At 46.1% G+C, this 18,432-nt stretch overlaps 1 protein-coding gene across 1 annotated transcript; it reads right to left on the bottom strand.

The window, feature by feature from the left end:
• Nucleotides 1-6,063: 6,063 nt before the first annotated feature.
• Nucleotides 6,064-12,586, bottom strand: IL19 (interleukin 19; the record flags this gene model as incomplete). The annotated part of the gene is made up of 5 exons (XM_082832801.1): nucleotides 6,064-6,159; nucleotides 8,502-8,576; nucleotides 9,487-9,639; nucleotides 12,225-12,290; nucleotides 12,443-12,586. 5 exons carry the CDS (start codon nucleotides 12,584-12,586, stop codon nucleotides 6,064-6,066), a joined length of 534 nt encoding a protein of 177 aa, XP_082688927.1.
• Nucleotides 12,587-18,432: the final 5,846 nt, after the last annotated feature.

The raw sequence follows: 18,432 nt of genomic DNA, 5'->3' as shown, positions 1-18,432 counted from the left end.
CTTATGGTACTTACCGCGTGCCAGGCACTAAGTACTTCGTGAACTATTAACTCACTTGATCTTCAGGCAACCCTTAAGGTAGGGGTGATTTTTCCCTTCATTTTCCAAAATAAGGAAACTGAGGTATAGAGTCTTCTTAGAGCGTCTAGAAAGTGACCAGAGAGAGACATCCAGACCAAAGGCGTGCTAAGTCAAACTTATCTCCTGGTATGAAAGCTGGATTTTGAACCCTTGCCCGGTCCTGGTGCCTGGATCAAGCCTGTGCCTGCACAGAAAATGTCTCTTTCACAACATTCAGTCTCCACTGACGGTGGTTCCGTGGTAGAGGCCTGAGACTGGGCTAATTGAATATCTTTCCGTAACAGAACTGCAAGTATACACTATCTCTAGAACTCATAATGACTTTTTAAGAATATATCCTCCCCGAAACTCCTTGAGCAAACATGATTTGCTGACCCCTGAGTCTATCTCCAGGAATGATCAGTTGGCTTCTGCCACTGAGCAGAGGCATTTGTTCACAGCTGCAGGGGACATCAAGTGATTTGGATGCAACAGGGATTGTGCTAGGTGTGAACAAAGCAAGGTTCAGATAGAGTCAAGGGAAGAGTTTCACACTGGCCTGAGTCTGTGACAGAGGGAAGGCACGGGCAGAAGAGCCTTCAGGGGGTGGGCTGAGTAGCAGGAGAATCAGGAAGGCTGCCTGGAGCCTGGCCGCACAGAAACTGCAAGCACCCCTGTGAGGGGGCTCAGCTGAGAGCCTCCTGGAGGTGCAGACCCGGAAGGCAGCACAGTTTGCCTTGTCTCACTTGCTAGTTTAAAAAAACATGTAAGAGGAAGGCTTTCCCAAAACAACAGTGTTTTATGGGAAATAAGATTAGAAAAGTTGAAAATCACTAAATAGTAACAACCATCATTTTAATGAGCACCTACTCTACACCTACTACACAGCTACTATAAATGGTACCATGAATCCTTATAACAATCCATGAGGCAGCTATCTCCTTAATTTGTGCCCATGTGGAAAGGGAGGCTCAGGTTCAGTATATTGCCCAAGATCACACAATAAGTGACAGGACCAGGATTTCACACAAACCTATCCTCTTATCCATTTGGCCAAACTTCTGGGCAAGTCCGTGGTTCTAAAAGATAGGCTGCCCTGAGCCTGTGTGGCTGTCAGTGATCTGCTCTGGAAGATGGAAGGGGGATAGAATGTCCTCCAGGAGGAGCCCAGACTTGTCTGGGCCAGGAATATCCCGTGACACATTCAGAAGTCAGCCTCTGCTACTTTGCTCTGTGTTGGTCAATAAATTTGTGTGTAACTTCACAGACTTGTTGCTGGCAAGTCCAGGCCCCTTTTTATGCACCTGGGTTTAAAGATCTGTGTTGCTGGCATGCAGTGTAGCAACTTGGGCTCTGGGTTAGAGAGCTTGGCCCAAACAAAGCAAGGAGGGAGCACTGGAGCCAGGAAGATCAGACCAGGGTTCACTTTCTGGACCTGCCGTCCCTCAGCTATGTGACCTCAGGCAAGTCCTCCCACTTCCCCGAGCCTCCGATGCCTCTGCTGGTCACATGGGGATGAGACCTACGACCTCCTCAGCTCCTCTGAGACTTAAGTGAGGTCATAAAGTACACGCATGGTCCTGCCACAAGCTATGGATTCCCTCCCTTGCACCTGAGGGGTGGACGATGAGCCCTAGATTTCTCAAGGGCTCCTCCTAGGGGCTAATCAAGGACTCAGAAGGTATGGTTTGGGAGTGAATCTTATACTTGGTTCCTTAGCAGGTATTTATGAAGCACCAGCTCTGTGAAAACAAGAACAAAAAATAACAACACCAAGAACAAAAAACACAACTCTGTGCCAGGCCCTCTGTGGACTACACAAGAGCCAGGACACATTCTTCAAGTCCGGAAGGAGAGCAAGGACAGGTAGACGAGTGAAGTGGTGAAAGTGAAGTAAGCAGGCAGGAGATATGGGGGTGGGGCTTCTTCCCCGTCAATAGTGCTTCTTCCCCCTCCCTCTCCTGCCCTATATCCTCCTCCTCTACTTTACAACCATTGATACAACATATTTATTTCCTGCAGGTACAGCTCCTTATGCCAGTAAAGCTCCTCTTCTCTTGTCCACCATGCATTCAAGGTGGGGTAGAACACCTGCGTTGGGTATTGTTAAAAGATAAACTGATGCATATTAAAAATTTTTTACCATTTTATTTGAGCCAAAATCTATTGGAATCTGCAGCACCAAACCGGAAGTGGTTAGGAGCTCTCTGCGATCAGAAGCCTGGAAGGACATATATAGAGAAGGTGAGGAAGCAAAGAAAGGAAGCTATTTGATTGGCTACAGCTTAAAGCCTAGTTTGGTGTTTGTGATTGGTCCTTAGCATTTTGATTTCATAACCTTGAAGCATTTATGTGCTTAGATTTTGGTTTGCTTACACAGACCCACCAGGGCATTACAGCCACCTAAGGTTAACGGTCTCCTTGTTTAATTAAACAAATCCCAGTTCCACAACTAACTGTGTGACCCTCAGTGTGCTGCTGAACCTCGCTAAGCTTCAGACCTCAACATCTGTGTAATTGCGTTGTTAATAATCTTTCCCGTAGAGGATTATCGTGAGGAGGAAAGGAGAAAATCAAAGAAGTTTGCACCTCGGTGCCTGGCGCATAATAAGTGCTCAACACCTGTACACTGTTGTTGACATTAAAGTTCATCCTGGAACCGGGTTGCCGGGATTGGAAGCCTGGCTCTGCTGCTTATGAGCTGTGTGACTTCAGGTGTTAACTTCTGTGCCCAGGTTCTTCCTTAAGGTTTAATGATCTGTATTGCTAACATTCAAACAGGGGGCCTTTTTCATTTTATTTCATTCTCACTTTTATAGGACTGTCATGAAAATTAAATGAAATATATATTCATAATATATTACATTATGTATATTTCTTAGACGACTGTCTGGCATGTGGAAAGCACTGTATGAATGTTTGCTGTTATTATCGTTTTAATGAATCCAGATCACGTATTCATGAAATGTGAATTTAACACTTACTAAGTGCCAGGCAGTGAAGAAACTGAACTATCCTCATGGAGCTTACATTTGAGTGGAGAAACAGACAATAATAAAATAGGATACTGGGGAAGCAGGAAAGGGATATAAGATGGGCTGAAGGTGGAAATGGGGATCTTTTTTTTAATATAAATTTATTTATTTTATTTATTTATTTTTGGCTGAGTTGGGTCTTCGTTGCTGCACACGGGCTTTCTCTAGTTGCAGTGAGCGTGGGCTACTCTTCTTTGGTGCACGGCCTTCTCATTGCCATGGCTTCTCTTGTTGTGGAGCACCGGCTCTAGGCGCACGGGCTTCAGTAGCTGTGGCACACAGGCTCAGTAGCTGTGGCTCATGGGCTCTAGAGCACAGGCTCCATAGTTGTGGCGCACGGGCTTAGTTTCTCCATGGCATGTGAGATCTTCCCGGACCAGGGATTGAGCCTGCGTCCCCTGCATCGGCAGGCAGATTCTCAACCACTGCGCCACCAGGGAAGCCCCGGAAATGGGGTCTTAATGCTTAAATAGTATACCTTTTGAGTAAAGGCCTGAAGGAGATGGAGGTGTAAGCCGCGTAGGTGTCTGTGGGAAGCACACCTTGGGGAGTCACAGAAGAAGAGAAGTGCTCTAATGAAACTGGTCCTACCATCGTCCAGCCGGCTCAGGATGGACATCCAGCCAAGTCTCCTTGGGAAGGTTGAGTCCTCCGCAAACAACTCTGCTTCCTCTTAATAGTCTATTAATCCCATTCGTGCATAACATTGGAGTGTTTTTTTAGTCCTACCTTAGCTTACGTGTGTATACACACAAACCCCAAAGGCCCTAAGGTGAGGACATGCCTGGTATGTTTGAGAAACACGAAGTAGGCCAGTGTGGTAGGGCGGTACTGAGCCTGGACAAGAAGTAGGGGACACAGTAAGAGGAAAGGGAGTTGGGAAGGCGGTATGTGCAGATATGAGGGCTTCTTAGGCCATCGTAATGCTCTGGCTTTTAAATGATAGCACAGGGGTCAGTACCCACATTACAGACAACTAAGGTCAAAGAAATGTAGTGACCTGCCCCGGGCAAGTCATGGCAGACTCGGAACCAGACTGTGATTCCTGACTTGGCACTCTTTACACTACATGTGCAGCCTCCCACCCTGCTGGCGCTAGAAGGGACTTCGCCTCACTTGTAACTCACAGCAACACTTGCAGACTGGTGCTGTTATCTCCATTTTACAGAAGAGGACATTGAGACTTAGAGACACTAAGTAATTCGCTCGAAGTCACATAGGATTGGAACCAGGTCTGTCTGACTTCAGAGGTCCTGCTCTGTCCACTAAAGCACGTTCTGTGAAATCTCTTTCCCAGGTAGGAATAAAGAAAAGTTGCTTCAGCCAGCCAGTTACAGTATAGATAGTGACCCAGGATGGTACATGTAAAGCACTTATTTCAGCATCTGGCACGTGCAGGTGCTCAGTAAGTACCAGTTGTTATTGTCATTAACCATCGGAGGACTGTCCACCTGGAAATTAGTGCCCATTTTGGCCAGAACCCCTCTACCGAGAATCCCCCCTGCCTTGGGCTGCACTCATTCAGCTTTGTCACCGTGACAACCATCCCTTTGTCAGAAACACCCTCTCTCCAACCCCACATACATACCCATGCGGGATGAACTTAGGGTCAGAAAAGACATCTAGGTTGGAGGCAGCTAGAAAGGAATGAGAGAGAGAAAGAGACGTAAGCAGCTTTGGGCAGGAAAAAGCTCTTTGCAGGAAAGAGCTGTCTTCTTTGTCTTGTCACTGACCTTAACCCAGGCACCCGAATGCTCTACTCATCTCCTCCCTAGCACACCTTTCAAATCTTTTGATCACCCAGTACTTTGCCTAACTTGTTGATCCTTTCCGTAGATCAAAGAAATAGAAATGAAGAATAGGTGATCAACAGATGACCAGATCTCTTCCCCAGCTTCCCCTCCAGTAATCTTGTGAACAAACTTTGTGAACAAGATAGCATCTAAAGATAAATCAGGAGGAGTCGACGAGCCTGCACACAGTGGGGGATGGCGGTGACTCTGACCCCCTAACTCAGTGATAAACTGAGATTACTTCCCTGTTTCCCTTTAGAAGCTTTCACGTCCGAGCAGAATCTTTGGAGGTGGTTTCTGGGGGATGCTGAGTCCATCTCCCCAGATTGCCAGCATTCTGACTGAAGGCACATTTCCTTTCTATCAACATTTGTGAGTATTGATTTTGTAGAGCAGTGGGACCCAATTTCAATAACAGAGAGACAGAGAGAAAAGACAGAAACACAGAGAAAGAGAGATCAGAAGTGGAGTGGTAGCAAGAAGGAGTCATGATCAGAAGCCCTATGTTCATCCTCTCGATCATTGTGTGGAGGACAGTGTGCTGGATGGAGTCCAGTTTGAAACCCTCGGCACTCACTCACTTTGGGACTCTGAGTAAATTTTTATTCCTCTCTAGGTCTCAGTTTCCCCATCTGTTTCTGTTCTTTAAGGCCCTTTTAATTCTAATAGTCACCATTTATGGTTCCTTCTCCCTGGATCAGAAGACACTTCCACTCATTGGTAAAGAACAGAGTTTATTAAAAAAATCAATCAGTACAATATGCACTACAGAATACCACTTAGATCACATCACAGACACGGGATAGACAAGTTCACAATAAATTAGGGGGAAACTCACCCTCTCCCTACAGGATGGCCCACAGGACCTTTTGACAGACATATTTCATATAAATATGACAGTAGACTGCTTGGATACTTTCAGGTGGAATCAGACAGCTTGGGCCCAGCCAGCGAGACTTGTAGCTACAGGGTAAGATGTGCTCAAACCTAGATTTTTCCCCTATAATACCTCAGCCCCAAAGAAGAGAATTCCAAATGGGCAGGAAGGTTTCCTCAAAAAGACCCAATTTGCATAAAAATGGAGCCTTCCCTATCTCCCTCCCCTTCAAAGTTGGCTGTCTCCCACTGGAAACCTCTCAGGGGCTGTTCATCCCCCAAACTTAGATTTCTTGTCTTTAGGCAGCAGAAGTTCCTTGATGATTCTTGTCAATCCAGGCTAGCAAGACGTCCAGCTCTCCCAGAGACTTAATGGCAGCAGACCGGACCTCCAACTGAAACCATGGAAATCATCATAAGAACCTGCCTTTCTAGACCGTGTCACAGCTTTCAAATCACTTTCCCCACGTTCTGGTCCCCACGAGGTTTGCTTTTTATTCAACCATTATATCTGCAGGGCATACAGACCTCAAATTATTTTCTTAATAGGTGACCTAAATTACTTTCCACAAACAAGCAGTTAAATCATGTCAGCAACTTATAAACAAAATGAAAAGGTCTTCATTCTTTGCCATCTGTTTTTCTTTTTCCTATATGTCCCAGAAAAAAACAACTTGCTTCTCTGGCAGTTCTGCTTACTTTCCTGTTCACATCAGTTTGCTTTAGTGCTTCTGTTCTCCCAGAAAGCCTCAATCCCAGAGGTGCCCAGCAGTGGGGAGGGAGAAGGTGGTGCTTCCACTGGACAAATTAAAGCACTGAAACCCCTAAGGATGTGTCCTACCCAATGTGACACAGCCGGTCGGTAGAAGAGCTGAACTGGAACCCAAGTCTCCTGACTTATTCCAGCTCTTCCTCAGCAGAATAGAAGGAGATGGTAAGATCCAAAAGTATGTCCTGTGGAGCCAGATGGCATGGGATCGAGCCCTACCTCCATCACTTAGCTGCAGTATAAACTTAGTTAAGTTACTTAACCTGTTTGTGCCTTGCTTTCCTAAGTTATCAAATGCAGATAATGGCTCATAGCATTGTTGTGAGGAATAAGTGTGTTAATACATTTAGTGTACTTAGAACAATACCTGGCTCATAGGAAGAGCAATGTGCGTTTCAGCCATTGTTATATTATCCTATGGAGCCTCTCCACAAAGAAGCAGAGGTCTGAACGGACTCCCCAGCTCCTTGTTATTCAAAGCATTGTCATAATTTGGGAGTGTGGTTGAAACACAGACCTACCAGCCAGAACCTGCATTTTAACAGAATCTCTAAATGATGCACATAAGAAACACTGCTTCTAACTCCACCTCTACCTGAGGTGTGCATTCAACATCTGCACCTACACGAGAAGCACTATTCTTCATCACCACACAGGATGCTGATGTCAGTTACTGGCCACAGTGACACCCAGAAAGTACTATGTTTCATGTATAACAGCTTACAGTTCTCTGGAGATCTTTGCTCCCTCTGTTATCACCCCCATCTTAAACAGTATGTGCTTTCCCTCAAAACTTAACGTAGGTCTGATATGTGAGGGCATAAGAAAATGCTGGAAGGATGATAGGGAAGGGGAGCCCAGGAAACTAGCAGATGAGGTAAGACCAACACACTCTTTGCAGACACTCTTTGCAGAATTGGGCAGACCCGCAATAAATACTGCTGAGTAATCATTAATCATTAGAGAAATGCAAATCAAAACTACGATGAGGTATCATCTCACACTGGTCAGAATGGCCATCATCAAAAAATCTATAAACAATAAACGCTGGAGAGGGTGTGGAGAAAAGGGAACCCTCTTGCACTGTTGGTGGGAATGTAAATTGATACAGTCACTATGTAGAACAGTATGGAGGTTCCTTATAAAACTAAAAATAGAACTACCATACGACCCAGCAATCCCACTACTGGGCATATTCCCTGAGAAAACCATAATTCAAAAAGAGTCATGTGCCACAATGTTCATTGCAGCTCTATTTACAATAGCCAGGACATGGAAGCAACCTAAGTGTCCATCAACAGATGGATGGGTAAAGAAGATGTGGCATATATATACAATGGAATATTACTCAGCCATAGAAAGAACTGAAATTGAGTTATTTGTAGTGAGGTGGATGGACCTAGAGTCTGTCATACAGAGTGAAGTAAGTCAGAAAGAGAAAAACCAATACCGTATGCTAACACATATATATGGAATCTAAGAAAAAAAAAATGGTCATGAAGAACCTAGGGGCAAGACGGGAATAAAGACACAGACCTACTAGAGAATGGACTTGAGGATACAGGGAAGGGGAAGGGGAAGCTGTGACAAAGTGAGAGAGTGGCATGGACATATATACACTACCAAATGTAAAATAGATAGCTAGTGGGAAGCAGCTGCATGGCACAGGGAGATCAGCTCGGTGCTTTGTGACCACCTAGAGGGGTGGGATAGGGAGGGTGGGAGGGAGGGAGATGCAAGAGGGAAGACATATGGGGACATATGTATATGTATAGCTGATTCACTTTGTTATAAAGCAGAAGCTACCACACCATTGTAAAGCAATTATAGTCCAATAAAGATGTTAGGATAAATAAATAAATAAATAAATACTGGTGAGTAAATGAATGAATTTGAATGGAGAGGAGGCTGCCCAGTCAGGCTCTGACATCCCATTTCCATCTTCCCCATCCTCTTCCCTTCCCTTACCTGATGGTAGTTGTCATGGATGATTCTGGTTGCATTGGTGGCCTCCTGCCTGCAGTGACACAACCTCTGCTCCTGCTGTGATCAAGCAGAGACAGCACCCATCAGAGGACCTTTCCACCCCAGCTCACTCTCACCGCCACCTCCTGCATGAGGAGTGATAGTTCTCCTTCCTCCCAAGGTGAGAGTCAGGTGAGTAAACCCAGGTTAGGCAGAAGGGGGCAGTAGGGTCTGCGTGTAGAGTCACCCTGCACTTCCCCAGGACTGGAAAGGCCTGGAGAGTAGGTTCCAAGTCTGTGTGTCACCACCCAGTACAGCTTTAGGTAGGCACTCAATGAATATGTTGGGCCAGTTAATTAAATAATTGGTTAAATGAATCTTAATGTAAGTGGGATAGGAGTCATGACCTCTTCTAACAATTTTAGAACCCAAGGCACGGATAGGTGAAGTAACTTGCCACAAAGTTACAAAGGAAATCTTCAGCAGAGATGGGGCCAGAGTCCAGGTTTTCTCCTGGTCTAAGTTTTTGTTGGTTTGTTTGGGTTTGGTTTTATTTCTGTGGTTTGTCTTTAATAGATCCCAGTGAAGGAATAGGTGATCCTTAGGAGAGGCTATACCAGGGAACCACCCAGAGGTTAATTGGTGTGGAAACCCCAAAGGGCCAGAAACAAAGAAACTAGGGGTATGCCTGTGATAAGCCCGGAATCCTCAGTATGCCTCTCTCACAGGCCAGCCCCAGCATCACTTAAGAGATGCTTTGACATAAGTCGGTCACCACAGGAAGATTATCCATGAGGAAACTGGGTCTGGTGAGGAGGAAGCCCTGGACAAGGAGGGACCACTGGAAGAGGCTCCCAACAGCTCTCCCCATGGGCGACAGGGCCGGGAATTTCCGTTGAGTCCAGGATCCATTTCGGAACAGACTGGGGCCAGCATGTCCTGGGCTCTCCCTGGGGCAGACGGAAAGCAGATGCTGCTGGTGACTCACACATCGCTGTAGACTCTTCTGCATGTGGAGGAAAGAGTTGGCAATGCTGCTGATTCTTCTCAAGATCTGGGGGCTCAGCTCCTGATGGTCCTTGAACACCCTGTCCACGTAAAATGCCAGGAGGTTCTTGGTCACGCAGCACACATCTAAGGGCTACAGACACAAATTAGGGAAAGCCCCAGAGGCCCTCTTCTCTTACTGTCTTAGAGATCAAAACAGCCTGCTTGGGTAGGGGCAAGAAGGAGTGAGATCACTAGAAGTCATTTTTTTAAATGCATATTGGTCTCAGAGGGTCCTCTTAACCACACCAAAGCTACTTATGACAAAGGCACCAAGGAGAGATTGCGGTTCTTACCCTCTTTTTACATGGCCAGGAGATATATTCACAAGGGATGGAGCCCAGTCAGAGACTAGAATTCTCTCTACAGCATCTCCAACAAGTCATCCCTAACTTCGGCTTAACTGCTTCCATCAGACACCTCCCTTTTGAAAGGACCAATGTCTGAGCAGCTGTCTTGAAAAGTACTTCCTTACATTGTGCTGAAGTCTGCCTCTCTGGAACATCTCCTAGCCACCAACATGTGTTTATTCGATGGCTATTGCATGTCAGGCCTGTGCTGGGCACATATTCCTTCCTGTGTAATGACACTGTGTTTATCCTGGCCACCCTGCTCAGCCCTCCTCCAGTCTGTCCTGTTTATTTATTTATTTTTTAGCAGTACGCGGGCCTCTCACTGTTGTGGCCTCTCCCATTGAGGAGCACAGGCTCCGGACGCACAGGCTCAGCGGCCATGGCTCACGGGCCCAGCCGCTCTGTGGCATGTGGGATCTTCCCAGACAGGGGCCCGAACCTGCGTCCCCTGCATCGGCAGGCGGACTCTCAACCACTGCGCCACCAGGGAAGCCCCCAGTCTGTCCTTTTTAAACTTCAGGGATCACTTGGATGGAGCTGAGATGTGCAAGAGTAGAAACTGACAGCTGCCGAAATGCACACATCTGGGCAGATCCTCCTCGGGCAGAGTGCAGCTCTCCCTAAGGGAAAGCTCCTGACTTCCCCAGGCACAGTTTAAAGCAGCTGGCCAGGCAGAGTTTCCTTCTAGCAGTTTGCACTCAGCCCTGAGAGCCAGAGCAGGAGATTTGTGGCTCAGTCTGAGAAGGGAAGTGGCTACAGCCAGTGGTGCACTTATCTTCATTTGCATTAAAGCAGCAAAGCCTCCTTGGCCCGACAGGCAGATTTTCTGACGTGGAAACTCACCTTGCAACACAAAAACCCTCCTTTTCCTCTGCTCCTGCTAATTCCCTTAACCAACCGGGCAAAAAGTTGCAACCTTTGTTTTATCAAGGAGGGAGAGGGTGGGGAGGGGAGAAATATGGCAAAGACCTGCATCCTCATTGACCCTTTTCCTTATGCCACATCAGCTATTTCTAGACCTTGAGAGGACAAAGAATCTAGAGACAGAGGCATGAGACTTGGGGGGTCTATTCCTGGCTCAACCACTAACTAGTCATTCTTTCTCCCAAGATGTCAATTTGGTGTCAAAATGATGGTTTGGGAACAAATGGCCTTTTGGGTCCCTTCCAGCTATCATATCCTCTGAGTCTCTTATACCATTGGCTGGAATAGTATTTAGGAAGTGGACTCATGTGTTTACCATAAATAAATCAGGCCTAACACTGCCTAGAAGAATTATCTCGTGCAGAGAAGCCCAAGGAAAATGTAACTCTTTGTGGATGTACCTTACACTCTGTCACATAAATGCCTGAAAGAACTGGATCTTTCTAGAATGCTTACAAGGACTGGAGGAGCTCACTTTTAAAGGCACTTCTCAGTGGCCCCTTCTGTAAAGTGAATTATCACCTCGTAAGCCAACAGTTTTGTAACACACTCTCACCACCTCTCTCTGGACAAGTAGACTGATCCCCTCCCTGCTTTCGTGCCTCAAGCTGGCGGTTGTAAAGAACATCACCAGACTGTCTAAAAGACTTTGTGGCCATACAGTCTTTGGCTCAAAAACCTGCAGGGACTCCCTATGGCCGCACGGCACAGCCAAAAAAGAAAAAACAAAAGAAGGCCGAGGCTCAGCTAGTCAGTTTCCATTTTGGCCTGGCTTAAGGTTCTTGGTAAAATGACTCCAATGTATTTGTGCACTTCATTCTCTTCCACTTGCCTTCATGTCCCTCACACCACGAGCCTGGTTGTCTCTTATTTTTTTCGGCCGTGCCGCGCGGCTTGCGGTATCTTAGTTCCCTGACCAGGGATTGAGCCTGCGTGCTCAACAGTGAAAGCACAGAGTCCTAACCACTGGAATGCCAGGGAATTCCCCCTGGTTGCCTCTATGTCCCCTGACATGTATCCATTGATTTTGCATACCCATTCTCCCCAAAACCCTTCCATCTCTTTTAGCCACTAACCCCAAGCCTACTCAGGTTTTAAGTCACTGCTCATTTTCTCAACTTCCCCATGAAACCTTCCAGAGTCACCATAAGCCCTAGACATCCTGTCCCATTTGAGCGTGTGGCACCCCAATCACTCCCTGGGTGAACACCCTCCCATGGGGTTCAAGGTCGCTGAGACGCGAGTGCGCCCTCACGCATCAGTTCACATGTGAGAAGCCGGAGCATCAGAGTTCACTGGAGGTTAGGAAAGAGAAGAGCACAGGGTGAGGATTTCTCCCTCAGCCCTGCGCCACTTCACCATAAAAGTGACAATAGAGGAACGAGCAGACACAGGCCAATACCTTAATGCTGTGCAGGGTCTCCGATGTGGACAGAATGGTGACATTTTGGAAGATGTCCTTAGCTTGCTGTGGAGGAAAACATAAGAACAGACACAAGCAGTGAGTACTCCACATTCTCCAGAGACACAAAGGTAATGAGAAAGAACTGGCTCTCCACGTTAAGATGTAAAGTGAGGCACGCCCCCCTGCCCACACCTTCACCCCAAACCCGTACTCACAATGGCGTTTTTGATCCCTCGGAAACTCTCCTCCATACGGCGCATGTCCATGGAAATCAGACATCTCCTGAGACCTCGGGCATGCGCTGAGCACAGAAAGAGCATCACACCCAGGAGGCAGAGAGAAACACCCTGTGCCTGCATGTCCTACAGGAAGGGATAAAGTCAGCTTCCCAGCCAAAAGTGAAAAGCAAGGAAAGAGACCCCAACTGAGCTCCCCTGTGGACCTCGCGGGGCAGGCCAGATGGCAGCCGAGAAAACAGGACTCAGTACCTCAGCCTGTGGACCTTGGGGCATGTGTCTCCTTCTCTGGATTTTTTTTAATCAATTGAATGAGCCCTTCCCTGCCCCCCCTGCCCCCGCTCCACCCCTAGAGAGGCTGATCCAGTGCTCTCCCAACTCCCAGGGAGAAAATTCGTGTGTAAATCACTCTCATGACTCAACACAGCTCACTTTTCAACAGGGGTGAGAAGCATTGTTTCTAATAAATTAAATAGGAAAAACAGTGTTGGTAATATGCCCTAGGAGTTAGGCAACAGATCTGAAAAATTATAAAAGCACATTTTGTTTCTTTCTTTCTTTTTTTTTTTTAACATCTTTATTGGGGTATAATTGCTTTACAATGGTGTGTTAGTTTCTGCTTTATAACAAAGTGAATCAGCTATACATATACATATGTTCCCATATGTCTTCCCTCTTGCATCTCCCTCCCTCCCACCCTCCCTATCTCACCCCTCTAGGTGGTCACAAAGCACCGAGCTGATCTCCCTGTGCTATGCGGCTGCTTCCCACTAGCTATCTATTTTACATTTGGTAGTGTATATACGTCCATGCCTCTCTCTCACTTTGTCCCAGATTACCCTTCCCCTTCCCCGCATCAAGTTCATTCTCTAGTAGGTCTGCATCTTTATTCCCATCCTGCCCCTAGGTTCTTCATGACCTTATATATATATATATATATATATATATATATATATATATATATATATATATATATATTCCATATATATGTGTTAGCATACGGTATTGGTTTTTCTCTTTCTGTCTTACTTCACTCTGCATGACAGACTCCAGGTCCATCCACCTCACTACAAATAACTCAATTTCATTTCTTTTTATGGCTGAGTAATATTCCATTGTATATATGTGCTGCATCTTCTTTATCCATTCACCTGTTGATGGACACTTAGGTTGCTTCCATGTCCTGGCTATTGTAAAAAGAGCTATAAGCGCATTTGGTTTTTATGTTTGTCCCGCAAATAGGCGACACCCTTTTGTTATAAACCCCTACTGTGTATCTGCTTAAAATCATTCCTTTGAAGTCAGCTGTGAAGATGTCACCTTCTGGAGAAGATGGGAAAGGGAGGTGTGGGGCATCTAATAACTAATTAGCCACAGTGAAGAGAGAGACCTCCAGATGGCAAGGTGGCGGCTTCCCCTCCATCACACACTGAGCCAGCAGGCACCAGCGACAGGTTTGCAGCTCGCTAGCCTCTAGGGAGGGCCAGACCTGAGATGCCTGCTGCCTCTTCTAGTTCTCGCGCCCCTCCTGCCTTTCTCTCTGCCTCTTTTCATTGGACGGCTTTCAATAGTGTCATGAAACACACCTTGAGAAAAGTGCCCAAAGCATAACTGCACAGCCTGCTGAGTTCTCCTTCTCTGACTTTCTCCAGCACTAGCATGTTTCACAAACAGAGCTGAGCGTTAAAGGTAAGTCAGAGGGCAACCCATGGGAATAGACCAGCCTCTGCCCAGCCTCCTCCACGTGCAGACTGAGCACTCATTCCCAGCCAGGCGTATGCTGCATAAGCGTAGTGGGTGCAGCAGTGGAAGAGAGGGAGGCAGCACGCATAGGAAGCCAGCTGAGGGGGCTGTGGACGCCCCCACTCCTAACTATAGTTAGAGCTGCTCTAGGCACACACGTGTGAGAGCATGAGCCACACCTGTCCCCGCTCCCCTCCCCCCACCCCGATCATCGTCGGGAATCCCAGGCTCTTCTCTGAGAAACAGCAAACCCTGCTTAGAAAACCATTTCTCCTTCTCTCTCCTTAACTCAGCATCACTCTCAGTGAGGGACAGGTGTAGGTTGAGACCTCACTGTAGAGCAGGCATTATGTTAAAGAACTTGATTTCTCTTTTTCCAACCTCTCTCTGACAAAACAGAAAAATAGACCCCATTGACAGGCGAGACTATAGAGTCCTCCAGAGCTCTATCCCCTCGAAAGGCAAATAAGGTGCTTCTAGAGAGCCAAGTGACTAAAAGGGGGCACAGTTTTTCTTCTGACAACTCTCAGAAGCAGTGGGGCATTGCCGGTTCATCCCCTGCTGGGAGCCTCAGAGGAGAAAGATGTGGAGAAAAAAGAGGTCCCCCTTAGTTTGGTGAGGCGATTCCAGACATCTCGGCTGATTCAGGTAACTGTAGTAGCTCACGTTTATCATACGTGCCACGTGCCTGGAGCTCCATGCCAAGTATTTTCCACAATTATCTTATTTAATGCTCACAACCATCCTATGTGGCAGGTTCTGTTTCTATCCCCATTTTACCAAAGAGGGAACTGACACTTAGTAAGGTGGAGAAACCTGCCCAAGGTACATGGCCAACAAGTGGCAGAGCCAGGATGTGAAGGCAGGTGGCCTGTTCCGCTTACCACTGCACCACCCCCACCTACAGGTCTGTTCTTCCTGGGATCGCAACTGGAGATCCAGCAGATTTCCTTACAGCAGACAAAAAGGAACACATTTCTGATCGGATCCCACTGAACCAGTGGTGTTCCTTATGTTTAAAAAGATATTTAATACTCCAAAGGATTAAAAATACACATATTCTAAAGTGCCCAGCACAGTTCCTAGAACAAAAAGTTTATAGTAAATGCTAGATTCCTTTCCCTTGAACCCTCCAACACTGTTGATGGGAATGTAAATTGGTGTAGCAGCTATGGAAAACAGGAGGTTCCTCAAAAAACTAAAAATAGAGTTGCCATATGATCCAGCAATCCCACTCTTGGGCATATATCTGGAGAAAACTATAATTCAAAAAGATACACACACCCCTATGTTCATAGCAGCACTATTCACAATAGCCAAGACATGGAAGCAACCTAAACGTCCATCAACAGATGAATGGATAAAGAAGATGTGGTACATATATACAGTGGAATATTACTCAGCCATAAAAAAGAATGAAATTATGCCATTTGCAGTAACATGCTTTCACCTAGAGATTATCATACTTAGTGAAGTAAGTCAGAAAGAGAAAGACAAATACCATATGATATCACTTACATGTGGAATCTAAAATATGACACAATTGAACATATCCACGAAAGAGAAACAGACTCACAGACATGGAGAACTGACTTGTGGTTGCCAAGGGGGATGGGGAGAGAGGAGGGAAGGACTGGGAGTTTGGGACTAGCAAATGCAAACTTATATATAGGATGGATAAACAACAAGTCCCTACTGTATAGCACAGGGAACCATATTCAATATACTGCGATAGATCATAATGGAAAAGCATGTGAAAAAGAATATGTATAAATGAATCACTTTGCTGTACAGCAGAAATTAACACAACATTGTAAATCAACTATACTTCAATAAAATTTAAAAAATAAAATAAAATAAAAAATAAAATCATCATATTTCTAAAAAAAATAGATTCCTTCCCCTTCCCTTTCTTCCTTCCTCCTTTCCCACTCTCCCTGTTTCTTATTGAAAATAAGGTACTGGAAAGTTCAGCCTCTATACAGAATACCCCTCCCCATTCTACAAAATGCCCAGCACTTGGAATATAATAGGCCACCCACAGTGACAGCAGGTCACCTCTCTGCAGCTGTAAAGGACGAGGGCTGGGATGGTTGATGAACAAATCCTCTGAGGAAGGACGACCTCTCACGGGGTGCTCCTGGGCTTCTCCTGTGTCTCCGCTCTTTGTGTTCCTTGCCACTTGTAGAGGGCTGGTCACTTTTATGCAGGTGGATACAAGGAAATGCTGTCAAGGCTCACTGGGTGGGTCCATGTAGGGGGAGATTGTTTTCCCCCTCATTTCCTTAGCATCTCATTTCCTGAATTGATTTCTTTTTCTTTTCAGATACAGTTGATTAATGATTATTAAGAAATGCCTCTTTCTTCTCAGTCTTGACATGCAGCTTCTAGTAAAAATAAACTCCCCATCTCTATGCAAATGAGAATTTCTTGTAATCCTGTGTCCATACAGAAAAACCCAAGTAGGTCACTTTCCTGAGAGCTGTGAGATGTCACCAGTCGTACCCTGCAGGCAAAATCAGGGAAGCACTCTTCTGACAGCCACGCCCTACGCAGCCAGCCCTGAGACTGCGGGTGCCCCAGCCCCTGCACGCTCCATCTGCCTGAGCTACTCAGCACCTAACATGTGCCAGGCAATAGCTTAAATGCTTTACATGCATTATTTTGTTTAACTTCATAGGGAAGTTTTTTTTCTTTCGTTCTCGGAAATGCAAGGATATCTTTGGACATCATCTCTTTCCTCTCCATCTTGTCCCTTGGACAGCCCTTTCATTCTCAACTAATGCAGAGAGAGAAAATGAGACTGGGAGTCAGAGAGGCTTAGCAGTCCGTGGCAGAGCCAGGAACAGAGCCTGGAATCCTTGCTCTTGGGCTGGAAGACTCTCTATCTAAATTACTTTTTTACACAATCTCTACACCACCATGTTCTTCAAGAATCGAGGTTTGGAGAGATGGTGATGAAAAGACAGGGCTTAAAAAGTTTCCTCTCCAAACACAAATTCCCGAAACAGAGTTTGTTTTTACCAAATAAAACAACTTGGGGATGGGGTGCAATTACAAGAGACCCCATGGGACCTTTGGACAACGGGTTGGAACAAAATCTGCCCTGCAGCCAGACTGGGGAGACAGAGTGGTAGGCAGGGCACTAGCAAGGAAGGAAGAGGGACAGAGGGACTGAAAACTTTTCATGGGCATAGATGCAAGGGAAGGGAGCCACAGGGGCTGGAAGCCTTGTTGTTCAGCATCTTGGACATAATGAAATAGTACATGTTGAGGGAAAATAGATTGTAGTAGTCACAGTGTAGCTCTGGATTTAGCTCTGGATTTAAACCCAGGCTCTCCCTCTTCTCTGTGAGACACTAGACAAGCTACTCAAGACCTTTCTGAGGCTCCATAAAATAGATAAAAATAAACCATGAGGATTTGACTGATCTAATGGACTTGACCCATAGTAAGTACTCTGTAAATATTATTTATTCTTATGCTGTATGCCAGACAGATGGAAAAAGAGAAGACACCTATTTAGGACTTAAAAAGTGTCTCTTTCCTCCTTCTGGGGAGGAGAGAATGAGTTACTCTTGAGTCCAGAGATCTCGGCTCCCCCACTCCTGCTTCCGCGGGGAGGGAGATGGGCAGGGGGTGTGGACGCTGTTTTTCCCAGCACTGCCTGAGCTGCCTGGCTCAGAGCTCACAGATGGTGGCCCCATATGTGAGAGGACTGCAAAACTGTCTGTGCTGACTCACAGCCTGCATTCAACAGCTTGCACTCAAATGGTGTGTTCTGACCCAACTTTCATTTCAGGACAAAGATTTCACATCAGGAAGCTTGCAGAGAAAGGAAAACTACGTTAGCATGTTTATAGCTCCCCTCCAGCATACATTGCATCATAGTGACCGGGACTGTACCTCCGGAGTCAGCCAAGCGCAGGCTGACTGCCTGTGCTCCCTACACCTGTCAGACCGAAGGCAAGCCAGTTAATCTCTGTGCCTCTGCTTATTCATCTGCAAAATGGTGCTAACTATGCCTAACGAATACTCACCGTGTAGGCATGGTGTGTAGATTAAATGATTAAATGTACGTTTTCAGCACAGTGCCTGACACATAATAAGAGATTAGAAAATAATAAGCTTTTTTATTAATGTTCCAGCCCCCCTTTAAGTCCCTAAATTGGGAGGAAGGAGAGACAATAAGAAATGATTTCTCTCTATCCTAAGCCTTGCTACTA

This window comes from Leucopleurus acutus (assembly GCF_964270905.1).
Source record: "Leucopleurus acutus genome assembly, chromosome: 2".
Lineage (NCBI taxonomy): Eukaryota > Metazoa > Chordata > Mammalia > Artiodactyla > Delphinidae > Leucopleurus > Leucopleurus acutus.
This window is presented reverse-complemented; position numbering and strand designations above follow the sequence as displayed.